General features: G+C 34.9%; 1 protein-coding gene across 1 annotated transcript in view; it reads left to right on the top strand.

Annotated features, from left to right (window-relative positions):
- Positions 1 to 395: 395 nt before the first annotated feature.
- Positions 396 to 12643, top strand: part of LOC114353589 (graves disease carrier protein-like) — a 54564-nt gene continuing 42316 nt past the window's right edge. Inside the window, exon 1 of the mRNA XM_028305647.1 lies at positions 396 to 452. Within this exon, the coding sequence (XP_028161448.1) occupies positions 396 to 452 (57 nt within the window). The remainder of the gene's footprint in view (positions 453 to 12643) is intronic.

The following is a 12643-nucleotide window of genomic DNA, read 5'->3' as shown; positions in this document are numbered from 1 at the left end:
AGCGTTTAATCCTGTAATTTGCATAGCTAATTATAAAAATGGAAAGCTTATCTTCATAGCCTAGAGTGGTAGGTAGTACTTTATACGAAGGCAATCAGGCTCAAGCAAAATAATTTGTCCATGGGCTAAATACTATTTCATTAGATAAGATTGTGAAATACAATAGTTATCAACAAATAATGACATAAGGTAAAATTCCCTGATTGCATAATATACAAAAACATTCTAAATGAACTAACTATACCTACTGGAATCACGGATAATAGATATACATATTCTTTATAATATTGTTAAATGACTTAAAAATGTTAAGATCTAGATGCCTACAGTACGTAATGAACTGCCTTAGCAAAGAATCTAAGGGGATTTCTAATAAAATCGTTTTTTATTAGACAATGCCGGCTGCCGCATGGCGCGCGCCTTCGAACAGTTTCCGCAGTGGGGAGACCGAGGTGAGTTGTAACAGAGGAGAGTTGTGACATTGTCGATTTTTTGGAACTTATTAACTAAGAGCGAGCTCGTAACAGTGCGAGTTTTTTAGTTCAAGTCTCGAGCTAACAAATATTCACTGTTGTGAGCTCGCTGATAGTGTAAGTTTCCAACATTGTCGAATTTGTTGATTTTTACAAATTCGACAATGTCACAACTTCCCTCTGTTACAACTTTCCTCTGTCTCCCCTGCCTGTTTGTCGACCTCTCACAGAAATTAATTTGAAAGCGTGGTTATTATTTTAAAACCGCAATTTTCTAAAAAAAACCTTTCAACTTTTCAAACTGCTCGACGTAATGATGCTCGGGTAAGTTAATTGTTTCGTGCTTGCTTATTTGTCGATACAAACATATGTTTACCTACATGAAATAAAATTACTGAAAATAATAACTACGAACAAAACAGTTGCTTATTTATTTACTCAAATATACAAGCTTAACCTTTAACTATGGACGTCGGGTCTCAGAGGCCCACCCACCTTTTCAATTTCTCGGTTTAAATACCTTCCCGTCACGTGCTGCTCTCGACTATCTCAGTAGCTTCAGTTTTAACTGTGTTTGGACCAAGGAGGCATAAAATCACGTCTTCCGGTACTTATTACGTGAGTAATAACCATCCAAAATTTTATCGGGGCCTGGGAGACCCGATGACTATAATTTCCATACAAACATGCTTGTATGGATGTGACTTGTCAACTATATTTTTTTTATAGTATATCAATATAATATGTTGTAATTGTTTTAGTTTAATAATACATAATGGTAGAAAGTATCTGAGTACATCAGCTATATTATTAGCCCAACTATCTAAGTAACATTCCAGAAGTAAGGTTTTACTTGTAGACGATCCTTTTTTTGAGTTTAGATGTCTTAGAAGGTACCATTGCTGCAGATTCCGATTCTGAATGGTGTATATTTTGCCTATCAAAGCTCTCAAAGAAAGATGACACATGCCTGTAGAGATAATTTGTCTTTAGTGTTCTAGGCCACTGTTTATAATTTTAGCAAGTTTAACCCTTGTCAAACATTTTATTTTATGTCTTTCAGAAATTCTGTTTATGTTTTTATGTTACACAGTTATTAATTAGCAAGGAAAAAAATATTAGTTTGATTTATTATTAATCGACTGTAATTAAGGAGCCTATATGTGATGCCAAGTCAATTAACACTGAAAAATTTCTATGTTTTTTAAATTTGCCAAAAAATAATTAAATAATGATTAAAAATTGATTACGTTTACGACTAGATCCTTTATTAATAGTTATTAGATATATATCAACTCCTTGATAAATTCAAATTGGTTCAGATATGAAATTATGAAGAATTTTAGATAGGGGTCTGTGAGACCCGACGTCCATGGGAGTGTGATTATTTTTTCACGACTATAGTTAAAGGTTAAATTGGCTATACCGGGTGTTAGGTAAATGGGTATACAATGAGCTAACACTAGCCTATGTTAACATATGCATATAAATGGTATGGTGAAGTCAGAAAATCGATATCATCATTTTAATTATTTTAATTTTCATACAAATCTGATTTTATAAATTTTATTTTGTATGAACATTTAAAAAATTAAAATGATGATATCAAACTCACTTAACCATACCATTTATATGCATATGTTAACATGGGCTAGTGTCGGCTCATATACCCATTTACCTAACACCCTGTATAAATAGATCATGATCACCTTTCAATTATTAAAAAAGTGCTTTAACACTAGAAAGGCCGCCGTCCCATTTTTGTCCCACTTGCGAGTTTGATCGTCTCTAAGTTTTTTATTTTTTAACGAAAGTCCATGAAACTTTTTGACTTTTTCTGATTTATTGAGTTTTATCATTTTTTAATGTATNAAAATCTAAACCGCGTAAGATAGATGAAGGGGGTAAAACGAGATCCACGCGTACGAAGTCGCGGGCGGCCGCTAGTTTGATACTATAATACTAGAAAAAAAATAAAAATCGGTTTTACCTAGAAGCGCCACTGGGTCAATTTTGTCCCACCCTGGTATTTGCAACAATAATTCGACGAAGAGTTCTTGTTTCGAGGAGATACGAGAGTGGAGAGGTGAGGAGCGTTTAAGTGACTCGTGACAATGCAGAAATGTAAATATATTGTACTAGTTCTTGCCTGTGACTTCACCCGTGAGAAATTAAATTTATCATAGGAAGACCTAATTTCTTTACATTTATCGTTGTTATTTGACCAAATAACTGAACATTATTCTAAATTATAGCCTATATTATGTTATTCTGAAGTATTAGCAATAAAACTGCAAAGTTTTATTAAGATCGGCTTAGTATTTTTTGCGTAAAAGAGTGAAAAAACATCCATCGATCTAACCATGAATCCATACTCACTTAGTTCAAGTTCAAGGCATATATCCACCCATTCATCCTTCATATCCATTCACCAGTCTATCCATCCTTCAATTCATCAATATTTATTAACTTTTACATTTATAATATTAGAAGGAAGGTGGCTTTTAAACATTGGCCAGTTCATACATTGTATGATTTGATACATTTTTAAAATGTGTGACTTATACAATTTTGAAAATTAAACGTACATACTTTTCATTGTAACTGGTAAAAAACTTCACTGTGTGTGTACGGATAACAGAAAAAGAACCATACCTATAGACATTCCTAAACACATAGTACACCAGAGAGACAAAAAATCCATACAAAAAAACTTTGTGCAAAATGTGCACTGATATTTTTAAGATATTTATTTTTCTTTCAAAAATAATAATGACTAGTTAAAATAGTAATTTCATAATTTTAATACAGTATAACACCATGTAATATGAGACTATTTTTATATGAAACCAAAAATATTTAACCTTTAATATTTCAAAATTAAAATTGAATACATTTATATTTTTAAAGAAATAAGTACATATTGATTTAATTATATAGATAAACCTTTTTTAAGGATACTACAAATAGTTTTAACCATAATGTTCATGTCAAAAACTAAAAAAATGTTACAAAATGTATGCTGGGACAAAATTGACCCAGCGGCGCTTTTAGGGGGGTCGCAAACTTCGGCACTTCTAGTGTTAATCAAAACATCTCTCAACTCTCTACCAGTTTCATTAAGGGGTGTGTCTGTGTACACAAATTGCCACATTTTAATATTTGATTACCAATTCACAAAACACGGCTGCTGTTAAATGCCTACGATTGTTTGACGTCATTGATTGCGAAATGTTTTATGCAAGCAACAGGCTTCTAACGCCTCAGCAGTTTTTTGGATTCAGGTGATAATATAAACGGCGTGATTAAAGAAGCGGTAAGATGTACTTAAAGGATTAAATATTACTAAACTTAAACTAAACTTAAATCTCTTAGACTGGGTTGCAACATCTTACGTGATCTTACTTTAACTTTAACGAACGTCAAAAATCTGTCAAACTTCATACAAAAAGCACCGGTTTTCGTTATAGTTATCGTTAGGTAGTTCCTCAGCCTTACTGTGCGCAGTGCGATATTTTAAGCACATCAGTCTGACGTGGCTAAATCAGACTGACACCTTCCTAACGGGCCGTCCAAATCATGGAATCATATTTATTTATTTCATTGGTCTGCCAATATCAATCAGATTATTAGGTACCAAACTGGGAAAAAGAAACGAAGTGAATTTAGATTTGACATAACGTGTGTTCCTCAGTAAGTAACTATTTTTACATTTCCCAAGCTAATTTGTCGATGTTTATTCTGTTATTTTCATGGGCGTATACAAACATTTCGAGAAAATAAATTTCTATCTCATAAATCCGCGTATTTTGAAGTCTATGAAATATCCGTTAGTCAATACAGCTAAAGGGTTTCTAATAAAATCCTGTTGGCAGAACAATGGCCGCCCGCCGGCGGCGCGTCTTCCGCAGCCGCAAATTGTTCCGCCGAAGCGAACGAAATAAAACCTTTTTTGACGCTAGAATTAGTAATTTTTAACGAATAACGTTGGAAAAACATCCAACAAGGTTATTTGTAGTTTAGTGTAAATGGTTACAAATAAATTTGTGCCACCTAAGAGATTGGTGTAGACTTTGGAGAAACATTCCCCTGGGACTGCGGTTGTCTATGGGCGACGGTATCACTTACCATCAGGTGATCCGTCTGCTCGTTTGCCTCCTGTCACATAAAAAAAGTATTGTTTATTCTGAAATTAAATACAAAAATAGTATTAGGTACTTACCTATCTGTAGTAATAGTCGTAAATCTTTATAGCATCATGTTGATACAGAATGAGTCACATACCTACTTAACTATATTTCCCTTAACTTTATGACACATTGTTGTGACATATTGCCATTTGTTCGTAATGATTGGGATATGTCTCTGTCAATAACATCCCTCCTTCGCACGTCTATAAATAATGGCTAACTTGGTATTTGGTATGTTATTCGATTTGTCCTGCTAAAAATATCCGCGTATCGATACAGAAGGGCTTTTAATGAAATCTAATTCGGAACAATGGGCGCGTATTGTGACCCCGGACAGCTCAAATAGTTCAGCCGCAGAGAATCATCTAAACAAATATGTAAAAAGAATTATATCGATAAAAACTTTTTCAAAAAGAAACTTTATTCTGAAATGCTGTACTGTAACGAAAAAACGCATGGAATTTATTCCTCTTTTTTCTGTTTTCGCTTCACGCTTTTGAAATTATTTGAACCTTGCATACAAGTATTTTTTTTTCGTTTTAGTACAACTGCATTTCAGAATAAAAGCTTGTTTTTAAAAAAGTATTTTTTTTTCATTATAATTTTATTTTGCACTTGTTAGTTGTTAGGTTGTATGGATGAATGTTTGTTACTCATTTGTTTACACAAAAATGGAACGCGATGAAACATTCCAAAGTTCATCAGTTGCATCAGAATAGCAGTTTTGCTTAGTAAGGCTTGATACGTGAGCAAAAGCTAGCAATCAGATCAAATGCTTTACCAAAAGCGTCATAATAAAATATGAAAATAATGCTTATAAGGTTTCATTAAAAAAACTCAATACAACTTAGCGATTTCTAATGAAACCTTGTTGATCGTGAACAATGGCCGGCGGATGATCCGGCGGCGCTGGCGCCCACGAATTGTTCCGGCGTGAATTGTATAAAGCTTGGAAATAATTCTTAATATTGGTAGGTAGTACCTAAGCTTACTTTTTACATACTTAATTTGATTTATCAAGTTAGAGAGATCTCATCATTATACTACTAACGATCGATGCATTAAAAATAGAGGGTGTAATTTTTACCAGATTTTAGTTGGTTCGATTCCCGGGTGTGGCAAGCAAATTATTTTAATTACTAGCGGCCGCCCGCGACTTCGTACGCGTGGATCTCGTTTTACCCCCTTCATCTATCTTACGCGGTTTAGATTTTTTCATACAAATGTTTTTTCCCGCTAACTCCCGTTCCCGTGGGAATTTTGCAATATCCTGTTGTAACTAAGCTTTGAGTTTACTAAGGTACCTGCATGCCAAATTTCAAGCGTCTAACTTAAGCGGTTTAGATTTTTCATACAAATGTTTTTTTTCGCTAACTCCCGTTCCCGTGGGAATTTTGCAATATCATGTTGTAACTAAGCTTTAAGTTTACTAAGGTACCTGCATGCCAAATTTCAAGCGTCTAACTTAAGCAGTTTAGATTTTTCATACAAAAGGATTTTCCCGCTAATTCCCGTGCCCGTGGGAATTCCTAAGTATCCTATAACCTGCCCAGGAGTACGAAGAATAATTGTACCAAGTTTCGTTAAAATCCGTCAAGTAGTTTTTGTTTCTATAAGGAACATACAGACAGACAGACAGACAGACAGACAGACAGACAGACAGACAGACAGACAGACAAAAATTTTACTGATTGCATTTTTGGCATCAGTATCGATCACTAATCACCCCCTGATAGTTATTTTGAAAATATATTTCATGTACAGAATTGACCTCTCTACAGATTTATTATAAGTATAGATTTACAGGAAATTGTATGGTATGGCCATATTACGGTGGTGGATTTTCGAAAAATTTTCGGAAATCATTGAATGTTCTTTTCCTTTTCAAAAAATAAAGGAATGTTTTCTATGAGTAAAATTTTCCATCTACAGTATTAACCATTACAAAATTACAACCTGTATACCTTTTATTCTTTTGGGTGTAGTATTATTTAGCTACACTTGAGAGGTCGACTTATTGCTAAGGAATTAAGCAACAAAATATGTTTTTGTAAGAAAGAACCAACCGGTTTTTAAAGATTTACTTTAGCTATAACTTTACAAAATTTATAAGACATTATAAATAATTAATTATAATACATTTATTGATATTCCTAGATAGGCTGCAGTATCCCACATAAGATTAACAAGTAATCATTCATTAATATATTTTGCGCACTCTTTTTACAAAAGTCTCATTTTTTCGAAACCACCCTGCTGTGGGTTGGTTCTTGTTTGCATAAATGGGTCCAAACTTTATCTAATACTACCTATCTTTACTCTACCTTTGACCTTTACATCTTCTAAGCCATTCTAAGGTATTGTCATAACTTATTATCCCAATGAATTTGCGCTAAAACTAATCTCGTAACAAAGGAAGACGTCTAATAATAACTCGCTAATTACGCACAATGGCAGGTAGATATGACCAGCCCAAATAGACCAGCCGGAAAAAGCGCATGTAGTAAATGAAAGCTCTAATCTCTACACCTACGAAAATAAAATTAAGTAACAGTCGCGGTTTCCCTTCTCACGCTCGTATTCAGAAACGAAGCAGAAAATCGAACGCACAGCGTTGAATAGAGCTCTGTGATTGGTTCGTGTGTCACCTGTGAGTCCACGCGCACTGTGAGTCCTCATAATATGTGCCTCATAGTAATGTTTGTGAATACGGGCGTCAGTGTCTTGTCTCGGTCACATGTCTCTGTCGCGGTGCGAACCGCCGCCTTTATAATTTTTCACTTGAAAAATCTACTGTCTTAAATCTAATATGATTTTAAATTAAATACTAAAATTGATAGCTCGTAGAGACGATGGCCGTTGGGGCAGGAAAGTTCTCGAGTGGCGACCACGGGCTGGAAGACGCAGCGTGGGCAGGCCTCCTACTAGGTGGACCGACGATCTGGTGAAGGTCGCGGGAAGAGCCTGGATGCGGGCAGCCCAGGACCGTTCATTGTGGAAAACCTTGGGGGAGGCCTTTGTCCAGCAGTGGACGTCATTTGGCTGAAAACGACTAAAATAAAAGTTTAAATTAAAACCCAAGAAAGGAGAGATTTCCAATAAAACCTTGTTGATCGGGACCGGACCGGATTATCCGCCCGCGGCCTGCAAATGGTTCCTGTCTGGCTGTTGGGTCGAGGAAATAAAATGAGAAACAAATATTCGTTAAATCTACCACTATATTTATCATTGGTACCTAATTTGTTAAGTCGCTGACATAGTCTTGGTATCGCATGTTATTTTCAAGCGATTGAGCAGTTGTCACATCGTGTCATGATGTCACGCTGCACTGTATGAATCATACTGCGCGATGCTCATGACTGTTATGTATTTTCCTTTCACGACCCTGGAAGCTGAAAGAAAAATTAAACTTTTAATTTGTCGTGAAGTAGACGTAGTTGTTACGCTACTATCTACTTACAGCAAATACTAGGAAAGATAAAACAAATAAAGAGCGGGCTCAAGGATAGTCCAGTTACCTACATATTTTCCAAATAGGTCCACTTAAAGTGTTTCGTGTCAAAGGTGATTTTTCGGGAAATCAACACCAATTAATTGGGGTGTTGTCAACAAACGGTCGCGCAACTTGTAAACGTTGACGTGGCATTCAATTGAGCGGGACAATTATGTGTTGCTGGCGGCCTCTATTATCATATAGATTACCAGGCGTCGGAACGAATACCAATGCGCCTAGGCTCCTACGAATTTGACACTTGTCCCCTCTAATTTGTATTTGATCCTTGTGCTCGGAATTGCTAAATGTGGACTGTTTGGACAAACGTCGGCCAATATACTGTAAATTAAATCACATGGTTGGCGAGCTTTGCGGTTGAAACTGACAAGGGTAGGATAGAGAAGAAAACTAAGCTTTTCTTTAGGATCACATATTATTATCAGAAAAGTTTGATATCGTATTACATTAATATTCTCTGCTGTTATAGCTACTAATTAACTGAATAATTTGTTAAGTCACAATAGGTATTAACAAACTACTAATTACCTATCAGAAACATGAAAGCCTTAAATTAACATTTTCACAGCAATATTATCAATTACCACAGTGTAAGTCTTTGATAATTAAAATGTACATTATATTTGAGTGTTACTCAGTAATAGATAGCGCAAGTAGCAAATCGTTAATGTTATATCGCCCATATGGGTTTTAAACCGTGTAGAAAAAAATGGAATTGATGAATTATGGAAATTGTCCAAAAAATGTTTATTATTTATTTAAAAATGAATGATTTAGAGTTAACAAATTAAAGGTTGCACGCTTAGGTGACGTCCGCAACGTAATATTCACGGTAATGAATCAAATGCGTGACACACCTCCCTTGACGCCGTTCATGTAATTTGAATAATGACGAAGACAAAATAAATGACAAACTTTGGTTTTGAGCGTGTCGACGACATTTCATGATCATTCAGGCGATAAAGCGAACGTTGATTATGTACGAGTACAATAATACTATTTTTTAACAAATATTTCAATTCATCAATTGATATTATTGTTATTGCTAGTTATTATTACATGATATACCTACATTATGTTCTAAACGTTTATAATATGATTGCTTCCCAAAATCTCCAGACCTTCAACTTTTTTCCACATGTCGCTCGGCACTCACAAAGTTACAAAGACTCTAAATGACTCGTCATTTTTTCCACGTCAAAAATCGCTGCTACATAGGTACTCGTCTTTGAAGTTTGATCGTTGTCATAAATATATTTTTACATAACATTTTCTGTGATTCTGTCGAATTTCTTTGGTGGGTAAACCTATAAACGAAATCATTGGGCAGGAATGAAACAGAAGAGGGCGCAAGAAAATAAATATTGTGAAAATACACCTACTTAACCTTTCTTTCTGCTTAATTGTACTTATTACGCTGAAAGTAAAAATATTAGAATTTTGTGAAGTAATCGTGTTCTTTTGCCCTCGTTAAATCCTACGCCTGCAATTAAGAAAAGGGTGCTTCTGAGTAGCGGCGTAAACTGATTATACTTAAAATGAAGCGGTAACACCCGGCATTACCTCCCTCATTTGCATAAATAAATGTTATTTTGGAACGAGGGAAATGTTTGTTTCCATTACAGCTCAGAAACCCAATGATGCCTTTAAGATTTTTGTCATAAATAAAAAAATTCAAAGCCCTTTGAAGTTACGCCTCTTGTATTTTACAGGCTTATTATCTTTTTCCATTGGTTTCAGACGCTTTTGTTGGTATCAAGAAGCTCTGATAAAATATATAAAGCGGTGAGGCATAACATAAAATGTTAAAGATTAAGGGCACGATTCCCAGTTTCGTCGTTTAAGTACGATTTGTGAACGCAAAGGGCTTTGCTGCGATGTTTATGTCTATTCGAATTCTAATATTAGTAATTTTATGTAGCCCCCGGGCTTACAAACAATTAGGGGTGTTCACAACTAAATAGAAAATAGGGCAACAAACACAGAACACAGGGAGATTCCCATTAATTTTCTAAACGAGCTGCTAAATGTTGCATAAAAATTAAAACAGAAGAACGAGTTGCGAATGCTTTCTTTGTTTTATGCGGATCTTTTTTTCATTTGAAGAAATTAACAGCAGCTCTAGCTGGCTGTACGGGTTATAATATCGTTAGTGGAACAACAAATGGTCGTAATGTGGAAACTGCGGAATTTGTTCCAGTGAGCGGATTTCACAATGCTTTCTCACTTTTGAATTGGGGCCACTTAATGGCACTAGCCAGGTGCTGTTTTTTCAACCCCGCCAAAATGTAGGTAACTGTTTATTCGCGCGGTGGTGAAAACAACCCGCTTCGACAGCCACCCGTCTGTACTGGATTACAATACAACGGCAAACGTAATTGTAGGACTTGTAGGTACGATTCTGTTGGGGTAAATATTAGTGTGGTGAAATATCTATTTATTATATTTATTTGATATCTTGCGCCATAGCTTTTCTTAAATTTTATACCAATTAAGTTGAGTTTCTGAAAATATTTGTGAGTTAAAACAATGATAATGATTTACATCAATATTCCATTGTCGCCTGTAAAATTTCCAGCCGTTCATTTCACAAAAGGCGAACAACATAAGATAATTGTCAATTCAATTGAAATATTTATGAAGGTTGAAGATATTTAATTAAGTCAACGGACGAAATTCATTAATAGTGTTTTAGAGGCAGTGTCGATATCTTGTCATCCATGATATTAGGTTTTCATTATCATATAGATGAGGCCCGTGAGCCGTGACGAATGACGAGCCAATCTCCGTGGTGGTGGAAGATGGAAAGGTTAGCTCCATCATCCTTGTAGTTGACTGTTAGCCTTATAACACAATTATTTTGTTAGGCTTTCTTTACTTTTTTGCGAGATTGATTATAATAATATTTTTGGTAACATAAAATAAAAGCTTAATTACAATATCTCGAAATACTTTAACAGTGTTGGTTGAAGCAGACATGTTCATTAATCGTGTAGCGGATACAATTAAAGTTAATTTATAGGCTCCAAATGGCACGTAGACGTAGCTGCTTAGATTTCTAGGGGTGCACTAAGGATTTTTCAAAATGTATCCCCTTTCTCCTAGTACTCCTATCGTAAATGACTAAACACGTGTTTTCAGAATTCATCCAATAGATCTTATTATAGTTTGCTTTAAAAATTATGTGATTTGAGTTTTTTTTTGCCATAATTATGCTTTTGTCGAATTTGTGCCTGTCCTTTTTCAGACATAGCAGGACTTCAAACAGCGAGGTATTGATATTTAATAACATTTTTAGAGAATGACAGGATAGAATTCAGGCCATGACTTAAACGCCTAAGTAGTCCGTAAATCCGTCTGTCTGACAGAGAACGTACGTCCATTGTGAGTGACGTTGACGTACTGCCCTCCAGAGCTGTTCCTTTCCTTTTTCAGAACCATCTATGAGTATTGAAGGCTGAAATTCAGTGGTCGATCAGAAAAAACCTATAGTATTTTATTTTATTTATTTTTATTTTTCTTTATTCCACACAAAAAACCACATGTAATATGCGTGTTTATACACAAAACCATATGTATGTTAAATTTCTTGACCTATTCGTTGTCACAGAATTATTATTTATACATCTTTGAACTGAGTCCTTTTGTTATCATAAATTAGATTTCGTAATGTGAGAGAAATATTTAGTTATTTCCACATTATAGGATGTGGAAGAAAGTTAGTAGTACTACATTTGACGATTCCATAGAAAGTTTGATCGAGCAGAGTGCCCCCATCACCATTTCATACATTCGCCCTAGCAAAGAAAGGTGATATTTCCGCCTTTCTTAGGATAAGGCTTATTAAAACGATATCAAACTTAGGTATTAGTCAAACAATTCACGAATGAGACGATGATTAACGGATTAAATAATAGGGGATTCTCTTTGAGTGCTTATTATCGGTGCTAATTTCGGTGGTGAGCAGACGCCTCAGACGTGAGTGCTAATTGCAGGCTAGAAACAATTGCCTTTGTGTGATTTGAGTTTAATTATTAATTGGTGTTTAGTACACAAACAGGTCTATTGTCAAACGTGCGTATTGTGGCGGTCGTTTAATAAATTAACATAATTAAGAGCTCTGTAGAACATGTTTATTGAGAGAGTGTGAATACATCATTGATGAAATGAAATAATAACTCATGCTTATTGATATAAAACTAGTATTAGTAGATCTGTCTATGTTGTGTTTGTTTATGTTTTAAGGAAAAAAGGAACCCTCTATACTTATAGGATCACTTGATTTTCCATCTACCTGCCAAGGGAATTCAAACCTATATGGCACTTTCCGCTGATCTTGAATCACAATATGGAAAAACTGTAAAGGGAAAAATCCAATTTGTCATTTCAAAGTTGTATTTATTTACTGTTAGATGTGAAAATGTTTAAATCAAGCTTTCTAATTTAGACACGATAAAGATAAAAACAAA

This window comes from Ostrinia furnacalis, unplaced genomic scaffold (genome assembly GCF_004193835.3).
Source record: "Ostrinia furnacalis isolate ACB-3 unplaced genomic scaffold, ASM419383v2 OfSCF1744, whole genome shotgun sequence".
Classification (NCBI taxonomy): Eukaryota; Metazoa; Arthropoda; class Insecta; order Lepidoptera; family Crambidae; genus Ostrinia; species Ostrinia furnacalis.
The sequence above is the reverse complement of the archived record's forward strand: the minus strand, read 5'-3'. Positions and strand labels throughout refer to the sequence as shown.